This window comes from Melanotaenia boesemani, chromosome 9, assembly GCF_017639745.1.
Source record: "Melanotaenia boesemani isolate fMelBoe1 chromosome 9, fMelBoe1.pri, whole genome shotgun sequence".
NCBI lineage: Eukaryota > Metazoa > Chordata > Actinopteri > Atheriniformes > Melanotaeniidae > Melanotaenia > Melanotaenia boesemani.
Window position 1 is genome coordinate 11,161,964 of NC_055690.1, and position 19,318 is coordinate 11,181,281.

The 19,318-nt window shown below is 40.0% G+C and overlaps 1 protein-coding gene across 1 annotated transcript; it reads left to right on the plus strand.

The window, feature by feature from the left end:
- The first annotated feature begins 85 nt into the window (after positions 1-85).
- Positions 86-11,581, plus strand: treh (trehalase (brush-border membrane glycoprotein)). Its single transcript, XM_041994861.1, has 15 exons — positions 86-225; positions 676-776; positions 867-1,014; positions 1,105-1,192; positions 2,556-2,656; positions 2,795-2,887; positions 3,074-3,190; positions 3,397-3,519; positions 4,384-4,433; positions 4,945-5,145; positions 5,232-5,449; positions 7,367-7,478; positions 9,131-9,243; positions 9,741-9,794; positions 10,003-11,581. The coding sequence occupies exons 1-15, from the start codon at positions 146-148 to the stop codon at positions 10,138-10,140; spliced, it is 1,737 nt and encodes a 578-aa protein (XP_041850795.1). The 5' UTR covers positions 86-145; the 3' UTR covers positions 10,141-11,581.
- Positions 11,582-19,318: the final 7,737 nt, after the last annotated feature.

Consider the following 19,318-nt stretch of genomic DNA (forward strand, 5'->3'; position numbering starts at 1 on the left):
TCTTTTCGTGTTTCTGTTGTACTTGTCCTGTCGGGTCGGCATGCTGCTGCTGCTCTGCGTGCATCTCTTATCTTGATAGAAACTTTGACCTGGAGGCAGGTTTCAGAACAACCTCGCTAACACTTGCTTCAGATTGTAGCTCGAGATGCGGAGCTTTGTGGTGTTTTGTTTATTTGCAACTCTTTTTGTTTTTGTTAAGGGTTTGTTTCCTCCACCATGTGACAGGTAAGATAAATGACTCCATACCAGCAAGTGTGTTTTTTCATTCTATACATGGGGAAACTTGGAGCTCTTATCCTGACTACCCTTCTGGAACGTTTTCCTTTTTTCCCCGCCAAGCCTTTATTTTTAAATACAAAAGTGCTGCTGGATTATTTTCATGGCATTTTTTCCAGCTGTTGCAAAACTTGATGTTTTCTTTCATAATCGAATGTTTTCGAACATCTGTTGAAAATGGGTTTGAACTTTTATTTTATCTATACATATCCCATTTTACATTGTTTTTATTTCTAGTTGAGGATTGTTGATCACTACCTCAGAAAACCTTTGCCCTGGTCTGCTTTTTTAGTAGCATTGATAGGGTTTATTACTTCCCAGCTGTTGCAATACCAGTATACCCTGGATACAGATGGGATGTTTTATATATGACGTGTTAATAATTCACAACTCTTTCAGTGAAATCTACTGTTCAGGGCCCATCCTGCATCAGGTTCAAACAGCTAAACTGTTTGATGATGACAAATACTTTGTTGACATGAAGCTGAGGTCAGCTCCTGGTAAGTCAAGTCTGTAAATGGGTTTTTCTTGACTACAGTGACACACATGCTTCAGCTGCTGCTCATCTTTTTTTTTTTTTTTCCCCACAGATGCCGTTTTGTTGGCATTTCACAACCTTTCAAACGAGTGGCCAAATGCGACCGTCCCGCCTGCGAAGCTGCAGGAGTTCCTCAGTACACACTTTGAGAAACCAGGGACGGAGTTTGAGCCATGGACTCCCCCAGACTGGCAGAGCATGTGAGGTCCAGCTGTTACATGATGCTTTAGATCAGCCTGTTCAGAAAAGGAAAAGTACCTCATTAAACAGGAATTACTTCTCGCATGCAGGCCAAAATTCCTGAGCCGCATAGCAGATGCAGAATTGCGAAAATGGGGACAAGAGATACATAACCTGTGGAAGTCTCTGGGCAGAAAGGTGATGTTGGATAGATTTACTTTTTATTATTTCCTATTCCTTTGTCGCTTGGAGACTCGTGGCGAGAATAAGCTTGCATCCCTACAGTTGGATGTAAGTGAAACCCCAACCCCAAACTGGGCTTAAAAATGGGTTAAATGCTGCTTGAGGTGACCAGCAAAGTATAACACTGTTATTGAACAAAACAGTAAGCCAGATGGAGGCAGACCTCTTGGTTAAACAGCCTGCAGAAGCACCTTTAGCAGCAATAACTTGGACTGATTCCGTCACATTGTGGAGAAAGTCTGATCCACCCCTTTTTACCATGTTTCTTCAGTTTATTTAGGTTTGCAGTATTGATTTTTCACTACTGTTTACCTTCGAAAATCTGAGGTCGTTAAAGATGCTGAGCTGTTGAGCATTTTGGGGACCTCATCTGAACAGTCTCATTTTGTTTTGCCTGTTTATCAGAGTTGGCCTTTGCAGAAATAAAATTCACATGAGTTGACTATAATATGATTTGATAGAGGCTTAGGTTTCAAAGGAATATTTATATTCATCATGAATGTTTTTTATTATTATTTTTAAGAGAGCCATCTTTGTTTATTCTTCACCAGTAACACACATACTGATATTTACACAGCTTAACAAATTTCCCTTCTCTGTGACTCTCAAAGTATTCAAACACCTTTTTGTTGAACAGATGTACTAATTTCATTATGGGTATGGAGTTTTCTAACAGACCTAAACGTAGGCATTTAAGGTCCCACCACAGTAGTTCAGTTAGGCTGAGTTCAGGTCTTTGGACTATTTCAACACCTTGATATTTTTTTTCAGCTGTTTGGGATCATTGTCCTGTTGCATAAACTAATTTCAGCACAGTTTTATCTGTGACTCTATAAGACTTCGGTATACAGAGGAGTTCATGATCCACTCAGTGATAGCTAGTTGTTTAGGACCTGTGGCTGCAAAACATGCCCAAATCATCATCCCTCCACCACCATGCTTGACAGTATGAGGAGTTTGTGCTAAGTGGCATTCTGGTTTCTGTACATTATGATCTGTTTTGGTGAAGATGCTTTCTCCTGCAACCTTTCCAAACAAACCATACTTGTTCAGTCTTTTTCTAACTATACTCTAATTAACTTTAACATTTTGCATGCTAACTGAAGCCTGGCAAGTCTGAGATGTAGCGCTTGTTTTACTGCAACCATCTATTTTTGAACTCAACTTGCTGACTCAACATCCAGTCCTGGGAAAACTATTATTTTTATGTCCTGTTACATAAAACCTTAGAACTGAAAGATTGTTGGCTTTACTTTCAACTTCCTTGTTCACTGGGTCCACACACTTAAAATAAAAATGAAAGTGGTCTCCCCTCCAGATTCACACCAGTGTCAAAGATCACCCAGAGCTGTACTCGCAGATCTACACCCCCCATCCCGTCATCGTGCCAGGGGGCCGCTTCAGGGAACTCTACTATTGGTGAGTCAATGGTGAGGCTTTTTGCTCGGCTGTCTGACAGGTTGGAGACAGAGGAGACATCAGTCACTCAGGTCTACTCCCAGACTCCATCAGGGTTTTCTGTGCAGACAGTGACGTGAGCCCCTATGTACTCAACAGGGACTCCTACTGGGTCATCAACGGGCTCCTTCTGTCAGAGATGACAGACACGGCCTATGGGATGATTCTTAACTTTCTCTACCTCGTCAACAGGTAAGTCTTAAATCTCGCTCATCCTTTATACCTGGAAGAAAAAACACCAGCTCGCTGCAGGTAGTTCTGCATGCTTGTTTTGAATAATAAGTCATTTAGCTTCTGGAGTCATGTGCCCTGGAAATGGTGCTCTTAGGGGGGTTTCAAGATTTGTGGAATAAAAGATTTTCTCTCACCCTCCCACAGATATGGCTTCGTTCCAAACGGTGGGCGGATTTACTATGAAAGGCGCAGTCAGCCTCCATTCCTCACTCTAATGGTGGAGAGCTACTATCAAGCAACCAAGGATAAAGAGTTCCTCAGGTGATATTTAGGCTTACGCTGACGTCCTTCCAGACACATTATCATTCCTCAGCTGCCTCGTGGCTCCTCCGGGATTTAATATTTATCATAAGAGTAGTGCTTGTGCCCGTCTGTGCTTTGGGTTTCTTTGCTAGAATAGGGCACCTTTTAACTTTTTTTTCTTTCTCTCAATTAAAATACTTACTTTTACCAATGTGCACATTCAGAGCAGCTTTACCAGTCCTGGAGAAGGAGTATGAGTTCTGGATGCAGAACCGCTCTGTCACCGTGAAGGTAAACGGAGAAGAACATGTGCTGAACCGGTTTCATGTGCAGGTGGATTTACCCAGGTATGTTTGAAGTAAATGTTCAGAATATTAACCTGTTCTTAATGACCCCAAGCCAATTATATGGGACTATAGCATAAATACAAGAAAATTTTTTGAGCTTTTGCTAATTTCTCCACTTCATATGAAAACAGACACTGATAACAAATATGTCTCATCACTGTGCAAAGAATAAACAATCATAAACCATGTCTTTTTTTTTTTTTTTAATAAAAAAAACCTTAACAAAACAAATCTCATGTGTCGTCCCATGACTGTAGTTCTTTTAAATGAATCATGAAGGTTCTGGTAGTTTCCATGAAGGGGGTTTTATAGTGAAATATTCACTCTTCCTATCATACAATTGGGCTACACTTCTTCCTGGATCCTCATGGTGTTTCTAATCATGGGTTATCCCTCGATTCTCCTGATTGATCGTTGATCTGTTGGTCATCACTATTGGTTCCTGGGTTCCTGAGAACCTGAATAACACCTATTAAAGCACCTAGAAAACTGCTTGGGTTCACTTTATTTAGCTTCTACGTTTGCACAGTTGCTCATCAGACATTATTTTACTAATTCCTGGATGAACTGGGCTGCTATCCACGTTTTCACCGAAAGTAATGTGGTTTTCTTTTAGGAGATCATTTACATTTTCTATTGTGTTTCAGTTAAATTTATCTTAGAATCCAAGATACTGACACATCTGTAGGAATCTCACATGCCAGCTTCCTGTTGAGACCAACATTTATACATACAGCCCTTGTAGTTGTGAAGCTATTCGTTATTCTTTTAGGTTTGTCATTTCAGACAGGCAGAATAAACAGGCCTTGTGAAGAAATTAAAATAATTACAAAACTGTCATCACAGCTCTATTTTTCCTTCTAGGCCTGAATCCTATGCAGATGATCTGGAATTAGCGGAAGGACTCACTGATGGTAATGTCTTATTAATGTGGTTTTATGTGGCTGAATGAATCCTCTGTAAACTCGGAATATATGGTCAGATGTTTTTAAAAAACAAAAAACCCCACTAAATATGTTCCCATAGATTCAAGGATCATTTGTGCAAAACAAATTTGCTCTGAAAATTCCTCCCTATTATGCTGCAGTGAATAATTAATGTTCCAACACATCCATTTTCTGAGCCAGCCATTACAGGAAGCCAGTTTGCTGCAATGTTAGATTTTTCTGACAGCGAAATGTTTGCTTTCATCACTGAAGCAATTTTCCTTTAATATCAATCTTATAATTACAGATATTCCATTTCATTAAGTTGCTTCCTTTGCAGACCTTTTGTCTGTAAAGCTTTTGTAAAATGCAGCATAAATGGCTCTGCATGAGGCTGCATATTAAATATCTTCTAAATCTTGTTAAGAAAAGAGATTTTCATGTGTAAGTGCTGAATTTAAAATGCTGTTGTGGTGTCCCCCGCCCCCCTTGGCCTCAGAGGAAAAACAGCAGCTGTGGATGGATCTGAAAGCAGGTGCAGAGTCTGGGTGGGACTTCACCTCCCGCTGGTACATAGATGGCGACGGACACAACAACGGCACTCTCAGAGAGACCCGCACCAGCCAAATCCTCCCCGCTGACCTCAACGCTCTGCTGTGCCGCAGCGAGAAAACGCTTGCTTCCTTTCACTCTGTGCTGGGTGAGAACCTGAGCAGCCTCTGACCTTGCACACAGCTTCCGCTCCTAACTGGTGTTACATAACAGCGATGTGCTGCTTTCTGACAGGTGCTGGTGACTCAGCTGCTCTGTACAACCAAGCTGCAGCCCGCAGAATGAAGGCGATGGAGTCAGTCCTGTGGGATGCTGAGAGAGGAGCGTGGTTCGACTACAGCCTGGTGACGCACTCCAAACACTTTGACTTCTTCCCCTCCAACCTGGCGCCTGTTTGGGCACAGTGCTATTCTCAGCCTGAGATGGGAGAGAAGGCAGTGAAGTACCTGAAGGTTGGTGTGTGTGCAGCGCTGTGCACAGGTCTTCAGCCATCCTCATTTCTTTATATGTTAATGATTTAATAAAACATGCAAACATAAAGGAAAATGTAGTGAATAAAGGTGAAGCCCAAACCCTCTGAGAGCAACTTTTCAGGAGTAGTTCTCCTGGCCTCCTGAAGGTTTTCCACAGATCATCTTTGGATGTTTTTGCCTTTTTGTTCCATTCTGTCCAAATGATCCCACACTGCTTCAAGAATGTTAAGGTCTGGGCATAGTGTCCACTGCAGTGGATGCCTATTTAAAGGCTGTTTTCTAGAATATGCATGAGTGAAAACAGTGTGGGGAGTTTGCATGTTCTCTCCTGGTACTCCGGCTTCCTCCCACCGTACAAAGACATGCATGTTAGGCTAACTGGTCAATCTAAATTCTTCCTAGGAGTGATTTAATGGTTGTCTCTCTGTGTTGGCCCTGCGATGGACTAGTGACCTGTCCAGGTTGTACCCGGCCTTACACCTGCTTAATGCTGGGTTAGGCTCCAGCTTCCCCCTGATCCTTAATGGACCAAGTGGTTTAGATAATTGATGGATGGAAAATGATACAGCTATATTTTTATAGAATATTTATATTACGTAGATATGACATTATATTATGAATATTTTTATTTTATAGTCACATAAAAATATAGAAAAGCATCACCGTTAATGTCTATAGATGTGAAACGTGGCACTAAAAAAAAAAAAAAAATTATAAGTAACGTCTTTAAAAGAACCATAGAAGAAAACGTACACACTGTTTTGAAGTAGTTGCCTGTCGTGTCACTGGTGTACCTGAGGCCACTGAATCCACTTGTGGATTAAAACATGTTTGTCTGGAAGAATTTTGGCCACTGACGTTCACCGTCCATTCACAACTGTGCTTAGCATTTAGAAGTCATTGCTATGCCCATATTTACCACTGGATGTCGTTGCACCTTGCTTATCATGTGGAGATGTTTACAGCTAACTACTCCTTAAGAATCACCTTCTTGCTGCAAAAAAAAAAAAATCTTATTTTTTGTTTAACTGTTCAGTATTTTTACAGGTGAATCTAATCAAATGGGAGTCAATTTTGTGTCTTTCTGGTGTACTATTACTATCAAAGTGCCTTAAGATCCAAATTAAAACTGGGTCTTTTTGTTTTGTGTCAGTACAAAAACAGACATCCCTTTGAAAATAAACAGGTACCAGGACTGGTCTATAAGCTAAAGGAAATAGCAGCTAATGTCTAAATAGGACATTGAAAGACCTCCTGAAAGACTTGAAATATTGTTCAAGACCACTTTAAAAGATTACAAGAAAATCTGGTTGGTTGGGGGCAAAATGGAAAGAAATGAAGTGGAAACTGAAAACGTTTTGATGTCTGCATCAGGAAAGAAAAAAAAATTACTTAGCAAGATTGAGTTAGTCGTGTTACATTTTGTGTTTTATATATGAAGTAGAATTGAATTATACTTTGCAATCTCTCTCTCTCTCTCTCTCTCTCTCTCTCTCTCTCTCTCTCTCTCTCTATATATATATATATATATATATATATATATATATATATATATATATATATATATGCATCAGATAATTAGGATTAGATTTACTTTTTTCCACAAATTTCCAGTACAGCTGTGTACGTCAATAACTACCCTGTAAGACTGTTTTCCTGCTCCTGTCAGCCATCACAGCTCCTCTCTAACAGTCAGAGCTTGAAGGTGCTTTGCTCAGTACTTCCTGGCTTCCACAGTTTGATTTTCAGCCACAAGCCTGGACTCTGTTCAGAAGCCCGCTTTCACAAGGATGTTTCATGTGCTTCAGCACATGAGCTTCGTTTCTCCAGCAGATGGCACACATGCTCTACTGCTTTATTTTGTTCTTTTATTTTCCCTTTTTTTTGTGTACACAGGGGAGTGGTGCTCTTCAGTTCCCCAATGGAGTCCCAACGTCACTGAGGGAGTCTGGGCAGCAGTGGGATTATCCTAACGCATGGCCTCCTCTGCAGCACATGCTCATAGAAGGTTAGAAACAAAAAACTTGGTCTGCAGCTGTAAGAATTTACTGAAAACAGTGATGATTCAGCATTTGCTCTGTACAATGCTTTTTTTCTCTGCATGATTTTTAATATGTCCTGTAGAGTCTGAGTTGTAGGCTTACTTGCTGTGGCTTTGTACTCTAGTGCAATAAAATGATGCAGTCTTCAGTGATGAAGCTCAGCTTCTCACATACTACTGATCAAACATCATAATAGCGTCATCTGCTAATATTTGGATTTAATTTGAGGGTGTTTAAAGGTACATTATTTAATAGTGACACCAAGTGGTTCAAATCAGTATTGCAGCTTAAATTCAAAACACAGGAACACAAGCAATCTAACAATTTAACCATCTTCTGGTACGGACTGTGGTGTTGACCTTGTAAAAGTATTTCACCTATAATGAAAACATTTCACAATCTGGTTGCATTATTTTAAATTGAATTAAGCAGAAGTATCTATAAGTGCTAATTGTGCCTCCCAACACCTGCAGAGTTTAATAAAAGAGAAAACCAAAATGATCAACTTTATTAAACATTTCCAGTGTAACACAGGCAGGTACATGAATGTGAAATTGATAACTTAAATATTTCTAACAGTACTAATGGTTAATATTTAAAAGTATTAATGAGTAAAATGTGTCTGAACAGCTGTACATACAGTATGTTAAAATAAAAACATCAGTAAATGACTCGGACATGTTTCACTTGTTCACGTGGAGCTCAGCAGCGTCATGTGAGCAGAAAAGGTCAGCTGACTACCTGAATAAACATAAAGACTACGTTTTACCATCATCAGATTATTTTTCTCTCCTGGTATTTTCTAATGATTCATCGGGCTCTGAACTCCACTGAGAATCTTTGGGACAGGCTGAAGACTACATAGCAGTCTGACTCTTTCATCAGAAAGCCCAGATCTGCTGAAAAATCAATAAAACTCTGAACAAAATTTTTGTGACATTGAATTATGGTCGAAACACTAGTTCAAACTTTTTCTCTGATCAGAGCAGAGATGGATTCTGAAGTATTGATGGTCATAATTATGAGGATCGTACCCTGGCATTGTCTTTATTCTGTCTGGACGTCAGCACTAAAAGGAATGATTAAGAAATAGATTATTACTTTACACAAATAATTAGTCCATAAATTGACATAAAACAAGATTTGATCATTTTTATATCAAACTGTGCTGTCATCAGTGTTTGTGTGTGAGCATGTGAAACCATTATGATGCAGATTCTTGTCAGTTAAATACAAATACTTTTGATCTCTGAATAGTTTACCTCACCAGGGGCCTTATTTATCAAACTGTGCATAGCAAAGCAAACTATAGGTGACGTCTGCTGCACAAAAAGCAAATGCTGCACACTTCAACTTTCAGATTTAGGGCAATGTCTTTTTTTTTTTATTTCAGGCCCCTCTCTTTGGGATGCGGCTCTGTCTGTTCTGTTTTTACTGTGTCCTACTTGTACAGTCTCTTGTATCTGACATAAATACATATGTTGTGCTGTCCTTTCTTTTCTTGTTGCTTCATGGCTTTAAATTGGGCTGAAGTACAACTCAATCATAATAGAAAACATGCTGCCTGCCCAATATTCCAGCTCTGTGCCTACATGTTTTTTTTTTTTCTTTTTTTTAGGTTTGTCCAACTTGCCTTCAGAAGACGCAAAAGAGCTAGCTTTTGAATTGGCCCAGCGTTGGATCAAGACAATTTGGCTGGCCTATATTAAGTATGAATCCATGTTTGAAAAAGTGAGTCTTTCTACACTTCAGAGCTCATTTTCCACTGCGATAACCAGGGGTGGAGCTAGAGGGGGCCTGGCCACCTCCAAAATCTGACTGGACACCCCAGCTGCCACCTCAGGTGATTTACAAGTCACTTGAGGGGGAGGACAGAAACGTCTTTCCCGACACACATGGATTACCTGGGTTACCACACCAGTTTTAAGTCCATTTTAAGAAGAAAAAGGGAGATTTTTAACACTCACTCATAAAGAGGAAGGACACAGATCAGACTAAACTGGACTCCAGCCCTGGTGTTGGCAGGCACAACAGTTCCCAATGTGGAGCTTGCCACACTAGTCATTGTGGTCTAGCAACTTACCTTCATATTCTTATTGTGGATGTGAGAGGAACATAATTTATTTTCTCAGCATTGTCCCCCCCCGGCCACCCCATTTCTAAAGTCTAGCTCCGCCACTGGTGATAACGCCACCAGTTCTGACTTTGCAGTTTCCTCTTTCTGACAGTACGATGTGAATGGAGATGGTAAACCTGGCGGTGGAGGAGAATATGAAGTTCAGGTATTCTTGTGTTTTTGGTCTGAATCTCATGTTTTCCCATTTGTTTATAATTTGATGCATCTGCCTCTTTATTTGAACTCATTTGCTAGTTCAGGCACAAATTCTCAGTGCTAATGCCCAGAATTAAATCTGTCCCACTGTTTTTTTTCCTGGTGTTCATTATAAAAATAGAAACAACCCTCACTCTCTCCTGCTTTCTCCTCCACAGCTGGGTTTTGGTTGGACAAATGGTGTGGCCCTGCAGCTCCTAGATCAGTATGGGGCGACGCTCACCTCGGGAGGCAGACGTGTGTGCACTGACCTCCTGCTGCCTCTGCTCGTCTCAGTCGCTCTCATGCTCCAGTAAATCCAAGGTGTCAGAGTGATTCCTGCTTTCACTCCACTACATCAGCCCGGTCCACTGATGAGCTACACAAAGAAAATAACAACACTACCAAAGAGACTAAAGCGTGCACATCTTCTAAAATCCTGAGTGATGGGAATAACTTTAATTAGTAGCTGTAAGAGAATATGATTCATCATGGTTGAGGATTTCTTGGAATACTTTTGTAATTCTCCTTGGCTGTAAATGATCTTTGGCTTTATGAGAGGTTGCAGATGATTCGGGCACTTTCAGTCTGTGGGTTGTTCCCCGCTTTGATCACAACATTAACTTTTTCCACATATTGAACTGAGAGTTCAGTTATTCACCTTACTCATTATACAGTTTATTGCTGTGCTGTAACTTGACTCCTACGCAGACCTTCTGTCTGCACACATAATGAAATTGGAATGCTAATTACTTTATACCATTAATTATGTATAAAACATAGTTATATTAAATATTTAGATGTCAATCAAATGTTAGATGAGGATGTCATGTCAGAGTAAAAATGCATGAAGTGACATTTGCTTCTGTTTTAAATTAGTGCAGGTACATGCACAGATTTTGGTGCAAAACATGACAACAGAGCAATACATGCTAAACTTCATGCATGCATTGTTTTCAGTTAATTCATTGTGGTTTTAATCCAGCTGTGGGGTTGCAGACTAATTAATGAACATTAACTGATTGGTTAATCAAGGGAAATGACTTAATAGTCAGAAAACTGTTTCTTTAAAAGAGAAGTCATTGACTGGTAACTGTAAAACATTGCAGGTTAAGTAGAGAAAGTTCAACCCTTTACCACTACATGTGCAACTACAGTTGCTGAATAAACTTAGCACAAAGAGGGAGGGCAATTAATTTTGGTTGATTATTTCTCCGCTTTAATAACACCGATTAGTTTGTTGGAAAACCTGATTCAGTCTGACTTAAAGGAGTTATTTGGACATGCAGATAAAATTGCAACAAGCATGGAGTAGTTCATGGTTCTGCATCGTTCACCAATAAAGAGCAATTTTTACCACCTGTCCCACCAATAAACAGTTTAGAGCTGCAACAAACTATTTTACTCTTAAAAGTTAATGGAAATAGATGTGTTTAGCATTTTATTGGTGTTCATGTGTCATGACAAAAGAAACCTGGGCCAAACCTGCACACCTGTCTGTCACTCGTCATTATTGAGTCTTCTGGAGGTCTATCAGTTTGCTGAGTCATGTTGTATGTTGTCATTTTCCCTTCAGTCTTTGCAGCAAAAGACATATCTCCAATCTTCTGATCTACTTCATGTTTGCTTTTTAGTCCAAGTCCATGAATAGGTCTTATGAGATATTATGATATTAATTATTTTCTGTAGTCTCTGTTTGTGGTTTGTTTTTGCTCATCTCCAGCTTTCTACTGTTCAGTAAATACTGCCTTCCAATGATACATATTTTTTGTTTTTTGTTGCCAAAAAAAACACGCATGAGTGAGCCAGTATTGTTGGCAAACAATGTAAATTAATCTGCTGAATTCTACTCTAGTTTCCCCGAGACTAAGTGCAGAATGGCTGAAGAGCCGCATGTGGCTCAAGAGCCACAGGTTGCAGACACCTGGGGCCTTATTTATAAAGTTGACAAAAACCAGCGTACGCCAAATATAGTCAACTTTTGGGATTTATGAAAACCAAACTTGAGCGGATTTTCAAGAAAAAGATAATGTTCTTTTTTTCCCTCCCGGGCTATCATGGAGGCGTCCACCTGACCTTTTATAGCCACCATGTGAGCGTGGGAAGCCGCTTCCTCACATGTGCCCACTTTGATTCTGATTTATGAATGGAAACAGGCGTAGGATGTGCATGCACACGCTTTAATAAATCTGAATGTTTTTGTGCACCGCATTTCCCTTTTTCTCCATGCACTCCACCTGTAGTTTGCTTTGCTACGCACAGTTTAATAAATGAGGCACCTGGACTGGTTGATGCTGTGCTGCTGGTTTTGCATGCTGTTGATGCAATTGCTTTATCATTGGTCTAAATATTTCCACATTCTATATTCATATGTGTGGATTTATTTATTTATATATTTGGTTTCTTTCATTATTTGTTTTTAAAGATTTATTTTGAGACTTTTATCATTCCATAGCTCGAAGCCTGACAGGAAAGATTTATGAGAATCCAGCGGCTTCACTCGGTCATATCTTTCATCCAAGACAGTCCAGGATCACAGAGTGTATCCTCAGCTTAACTGGAGAAAAGTGTGGACTGCCAATGAGCTGATTCAGGCCGTTCATCATGACACACTGACCCTTTGTGGTTTAGATTTGGGTACTTAGCAGATGTTTTACATGTGGAGAATGTTACATTTAAAATGCTATATTTAGGTCCACATTATAGTTCAAGAAAGATTTGAGAGCTCTGTGAAGACTTTGGTGAACTTTAGCTGAGACACGTGTCAATAATTTAAAAAGAAACAAAGACGACATTTGTTGCCACTGATTCATCCAAGAAGTCATTCTACTTTTATGGTTTGTGCTTACAGCTGTGGTAACATGCTGGTCAAGCATGAAATTAAGTCCCTACACATATTCAAATGACTGTTACCAAAAAAGTAATGAGAAATTTGCCTTTTAAAAAAGAAATTGCATCCTCCTTGGCCGTGACGATAGGAGACCCAAGTAGGGATTTCACCTCTTCTCTGTTCTCAGGGTGAGTGGACACAACAGATTGACTGTGCAATTTAAATAAGCAGAAGGCGAATAGCTGCAGTGGTCCATGCAACTCCAAAAATCACACTCCAGTAATATCCTATTGAGGGCCTGATCTACAGCGTGCATCACCGGCTCTTTTTTTAACTCATGCTTAAATGGCACCTGTACAGTAGCAGCCATGTGTTTTATGCAGTGTTTATTGATGCAGAAGCAGCAGCAGCCTCCGTCATCTCAGCACTTGCTGAGAACAGTAACTCACACTGAACATGCTCTTACGTTACCACGCTGTTTTCACAGAAATGTCTTGTGCACAGTTAATGAGCTCGAGCTGTAAAGTGTGTAAGAAGTCAGCCGGCAGTTAAGTGGCGATGAGGCGACGCTGCAGCGTTTGCGTGTGCACATGCATCTAATTACACAAATCTGAGGACGTTAATTCTAAGCAGCTCATTTGGTGTGCAGTCTGTGAAGTGTAAAGCAGCGGTGACAAGAGCTTTACATGTTGTTGAGCAAGTAAAGGTCAGGATGTCTCATCCTCAGTGACCATTAAGTCTGAAGTTCTGCATACAAATGAGTATCATATGTGTTCACATTTTTTACCAGTCCTGATTGTTATTTTTTGGGACGCTTGGTTCTTGGAGATGATTTTGAGATAATTTTTGTCTGTTCAGAGCTGTGCAAAAGTATTGAGCCATGTTTGTCTTCTTTTTTTATATATTTAGAGCAAAACAAAAAGTCTGCAACAGTCTGAGCCCTAGACAAGCTTTCTTGACATTCCTTTAAGTAGTCTTCAGGAAAAGTTTCTAAGAGGACTTTCCAAAGCTCTTCTTTAGATGTTGACTGCCTTTTTGTTTTGTTCTCTGTCCATCAAAAGATGGTGAATTCTGCGGTTTGAAAAGGAAACATCACTCCATCAGACCAGTGGCCACTCATTTTCAGTCCAGTTCTTGTGTCATTTCACATACCTCGGCCTTATCCCGCTGTTTCATTTCCTTAGAGTAGCACGATGTAACTTTCTGACCTGTAAAAATAAGCATTTCTTACTTGTTTTATTGGCACAAGGACATTTATTATGTATGTACATCCACGGTGCCACCCACAATCACCGGTGATGTCACCACTCATGTGCACACATAAATTATATGGGAAAATAAATAACCCGACATATGGCTCCTACAACACAATTAGAGGAAGACAGGAAAAGACAGAGAGAAGGGGACAGAGCTAGAGATAACATGAGTCAACACTGGACAGACTTTTAATGACTGGAAAGCTCATGCTGAGATGTTTTTAGTTAATAACTGCAAAATGTGTTCTGTTGTCTGTCACACTATTATCTTTAGCTTCTTTTTCCAAAGATGCAATTAAAGAAATTGCAACAACTTATGTGTCTGTTACTAACAGCGTGTCAGAAAAAGTGCCTAAAGACTGAATGTAAAACGGGTTCTTTGCTAAGTGGTTCGTTGTGTTGACACAAAGCTGGTTCATCCTTTGAGTTAGGAACCTTTTTTTTTTGCTTGAAAGATTGATGGATTAAAAATGAGTGAAAATGCAATCAAATTTCCCAAGAGAAACTTTGAAAGACCTTCAGAAAACCTGGAGATTTATTGCTTTAAAAGATAAAGTCTGGCTGCTTGGAAGCTAAATATAATGAAATCAGAGGTGGCTCAAGTCTTTTGTACAGCGCTGAACCTTCAGCCATGAAGACCCTCATTTCCATAATGAGAAAAAGATGCAGGATGATATGCAGATATGTGTGGAATCTTATCAAGGGGCTGTGGATGGGAGGGAAGTAGGCATGGAAGATGATAGAGGTGGATTTATATCTTTAGAGTCTGTGTAACTGTAGATGGAGGCTTCATTACTGCTACCTGGCTCAGCCTTCAGTAGCCCCTGCAGCACATATCACAAACCTGTTCATTATCCACTGAGTCATCGCAGTACCACCGCGTGCTGCTTTGTGCTGCAGAACCCTGCTCTGCACTGCCAGGATAATCCCCACCCCCACCCACCCACCCACATCCCTGCAGTCTCTGAAGACCCACAGTGGAGATGTACAGGGAGGCTGTCTGGCCTGTGATGGTGAATCAGGGAGCCAGATATGATGGCTCTTATTCACCATTCAATACATTCTGATCAATAATGACCCCCCCTTCTATCTCTCTCTCTCTCTTTCTCTCTCTCACACACACACACACAAATGGGATGTTTCCAGTTTAACAGTGAAATTGTTTGGAGATTAAGTAAACTCCTTGACCTCTAAACTGGAAGGATTAGCTAACTGGAGGCATTATACAGATAGATATGTGATAGCTTAGTGATATTGATTGCTCTCTGTCCGGAGATATTAGACTCTTTATAATCAATAAGTCTTGAGGATTTTGAAACCATGTGGATGGAGGAGTTACCAGCAGCAGGCTGGGTCCTGTTTTTTTCAGCTTACCTGAAGACTTCAACTTTAGACTGAGAGGAATCAAACAACTCAGTTTTATTTTCTTTTGCCTAAGAATAGCCTACTTTATTTGCATTAAGAATTCCTTAACCACAGACTTCTAATCACCTGTAAACTTTAGTTTAATTGTTAAACTTAATAATTAACCAGGCGTCATGTAAAAAGTTTGGAATTCATCTCAACTTATCAATACAAGATCAACACTCTTAGTCTGTTTGTGTCATTTATCTGTTACTTAAATATGTTTTCATCAATGAAAACGACACCAAATTTTAGCTGTTGAGTGTATTGTGAACTAGAAGAAATAAATGAATAGAAGTAATTTTTTTCCAGACAGTGCAGGTGCTAAACAAACCAGAACTGTTTCAACTACTCCTGTTTTTCTCTGGAAATTTCAGTGGGTTGAAAACATCAATTATTTATTTAATATTGAGGATTATTGTTTTAAATGCACCACAGTGAGGTGGTAGAGTGCTTTGCAGTAATGGATGATGTCCTTTGTTTTCCCATTTTGTTCTGGTGGGTTTCAGTTAATATGTGCACCACAACAGTCTATCAGTATTTCCAGTGTTGCACAAGTCTGTTTCCTGCTACAGGGAGGGTTTTACCAGGTGCTTTGTGGTAAAACTAAAAACCCCCGGGTTGTCTTTGAGGACTTTTTGCTATTTGAAACATAAGCCAAGAGAATCTTATGCCTTCATACCATTTTTCATCATCCAGCTGAGTGGAGTGTCAGTATGATTACTGGCTCAGATCAATAGTCTGCTGTTGGTGAGGACCTGAGCTGCTAGATGTGGGCCGCACACTCCTCACTGTGCGATGCTCTTGTTTTGTAGGCGTGACAGAGCGATGGTGTATTCTGCTTGTTACCTAGAGAGCAAATGTGAGGTCACTGCCCGTCTGCTTGCTGCATGTTTTCTGCAGAGAAATGAAAGAAATCTTGTTTTTGTTTGATAGTGGGATGGTTAGTGTAACAACAGCCTGAGCCGGCCATATCTGTAGTATGTTTGACTGCTTCTTCGTGGCACCCAAACAAGTCAAACTGCCAAGCAGAGGTGGGCCATGCCTGCACAGGAGGAGGGCAAGCTGGAATCAGGGTGGAAGAGAAAGCACATCCTGGTTATTACAGCTGCACAGATGGTGCAGCAGATGAGACGGGAGGGAAAGATGAATAAGGAGTTGGAGTAAGAAAGGAAAAAAGAAAAATGGCAGGAGAGCACGTGTTTGACAGTGTACATAAGGAGCTCCCGATTGGAGAACTTCCAAGGGAAACACTTAAATATTTATTGTTCTGTGGCTGCTTGAAATCTTTCTTTCCCCCTTCAGTTCGTCAGCAAGAAAAATGGCTGAGGAGCCATCTGTGAAATATTAATTCCACTGCAGAGAAGCGCCACGCTAAAGGTAGGAAGCATCGAGTGGCATATGGTGCTCGATCCTGAGGGGAAGAACAGCAGGTTCAAAACTCCACAGATGAAAAAAAGGTTCAGAGGACATATGAGAAGTAGAGGAAGAGATGGAAGGGAATTAAATTACTGGGAGGAGGATTCAACAGAGCTCATGAGTTTGCAACTGTGAGGCAGATATATTTGAATAGCCCAGATTTTGTGCTTTGCAAGCTATTATTCCAGCCACAGTCAATATTCATTCTGTCTGTCTGCCAGTGATAAACGCAGAAGTAATAATAAGACGAAAATGACATTTCAGAGTTATATATAAAAAACAAGTAACCTGAACCAGCCCAGGAGCTTTTCTCTACTTCACCTCTCAAGCTTTGTCTTGATTAGAGATATTTGCAGCAGATTTTAGATTAGAAATGACTTTTTAATCAGGAAACGTGAGAGTGCTTGACGGAAATGTATGACTGGTGTGGACAATAATGAACAGACATAAATTAAATCTCCTCAGGAGATTAAATCCTGCTCAGAACTCATAATGCTTTCCGACTGGAATCTGCACAGCAGCCAAGAGGAAAACAAAACAAAAACCAGTAATATACAGCACCAGGACATCCAGTATGCATTAGTTTAAAACATGATTTTACAGCTGTATTGAGAACAGTATTTAACATCATGGAAAGGATGCTTTGTGTGTGATAAACACACGTTGCACAATTATAGAAGAGATCTCAGATGCATGTCTAATGTGTAAATGAGGTTAATATTCATGCCCCCCCACCCCAAAAAAAAAAACATTTTGATACTGTAATACATAAAATGAGCAATTTTAATAATATTTTGACCCTCATATCTATATTTGTGAAAGGAAAAACATGACATTCATGGCAACTTGGTAGAGGAAGCACTAAAAATACAATTAATTTAATTTAGATTCAGTTATTTGCTGCAAGACGGATACTTTATATTCCAAAACCCATCTGTTTATTTAAATACTTAAACAATAAATTATCTCAAGATCAATTACTTAAAATACAAAACTTAAATGTAAAATAACCTCTTCCATGAAAATGAAATGCATTTATAATCTGTGGAGAAACAAATAAAAAAAAAAGTTCAGATTGTATACCCACAACTGCAAAAAATTATTTAACTTGATTAAAGGAAAAACTTAATGTAGTCATTAAAGCCTATATTTGATCATATCAGATAAGCTGGTATACAAATGAAATCATTTTAAACATGACTGCAGAAAGCTAAATTACATCACAGACTATAATTTTCCAGTATTAGCACAGCAGCCAGGTCCTGACACCCAGAATAAGCAGTAAAAACTTTCTGACAAACGCTCATCAGCTGATTACATGCGACCTGAAGAATCGCAGACAATAGTGCAGAGTATTTGCTTCACATTTTTCTCCATGAATATGAAGAAGTACGCAAACCTCCAGTGGTCTCCTGATTGAACATTCACAAAGTTCCCGCCATCTGACAAACGGCTCCAGCGTGAGCTTGCTGCATACAAATGTGCATGTGCAGCTGATGATGCTGATTTGCTTTAAAAGACAAATTACTTCCATTTTACTGAGGTAATCGATATGCAATCCATGCTGGAGTTCTTGTTTCTGTTTATGGACAAACTCAGCATGCTCGAGTGCAAACTGTGTCCTCCTGTAATTACCCTGCACGCCTTTCACAAAACCTGAAGAAGCAAATTCATTTCTTCTCCAGAAAGTCAGCACAGGATGTGATGAGATACTCGGACTCTCTTCCTCTTTTAACATCCTTTATTAAAAATGCACATTAGGCCATTTATAAGGTCAGGTCAGGACTATCATTGTCCACTGGGGATCTGTTGTGTCTCATTGGTGGAAAAAATAACAATAAGAAAAAAACCAATTTCCTCTTTTGTCATAGATGTGTGAAGCATGTAATCAGCAGATCCTGCAAAACACCTTTCAGGTCAGAAAGAAAATGGGATTTCATTTTAAAGAAATATTGGATCTTAACAGCCTTCATTGTATTTGATTGTCATCTACTCTAAATGAAAATTTGCTGAGTTTTATGTCACATTACAACCCAACTATTCACTGCTGTACTGTGTGAATTTTTGCATTGGCCACAAGGAAATAGCCCCTGGTTCCTTTCATCTACTTTAATATCTGCTATCAGAAGTGAGATGGAGAAAAAAATAGTCATTTTCTTATCAAATGTCACCTTTACTCTTCGCATCTGAAAGGCAGTGAAAGAGACGGCCACGAAAATGAATTTTAGTGATTAACAGCTCATGATGTCAGAGGGATTCTTTATTGAAGTTGCAGGGCAGGAATTTCTCTCCTTGTCTGGGCTTCAAAATTGGTGAAAACGCCCTTCCAGGTGTCGCTCCACCAGATGGGCTCGGGATGCAATGATAATATATTCCCCAAGTGTTGCCTCTGCCTTTGAAAGATGCTGGTGGTGGGGGAAGATGGCCTTCGTGCGGTTTGAAAGGCGAGCCGCAGGGGGGGCCAGATGCTCTGATATTCCGGCAGGAGTATCGCTGCAGGGCCTCGTGGTTGTTCTCTGCCTGGCAGGGGGACGATCCTTTGAGTCACGCCTCCGCAGCTCAGCGGGTGAAACCGGGAAAATGGCA

Bases quoted from the DNA above. Each gene is read 5' to 3' on its own strand.
- treh (XM_041994861.1), top strand. From the start codon at position 146: ATGCGGAGCTTTGTGGTGTTTTGTTTATTTGCAACTCTTTTTGTTTTT. The intron at 1,193-2,555 runs GTGATGTTGGAT...TCTCCCCTCCAG, and splicing joins GGAAGTCTCTGGGCAGAAAG to ATTCACACCAGTGTCAAAGA. The intron at 9,795-10,002 runs GTATTCTTGTGT...TCTCCTCCACAG, and splicing joins GAGGAGAATATGAAGTTCAG to CTGGGTTTTGGTTGGACAAA.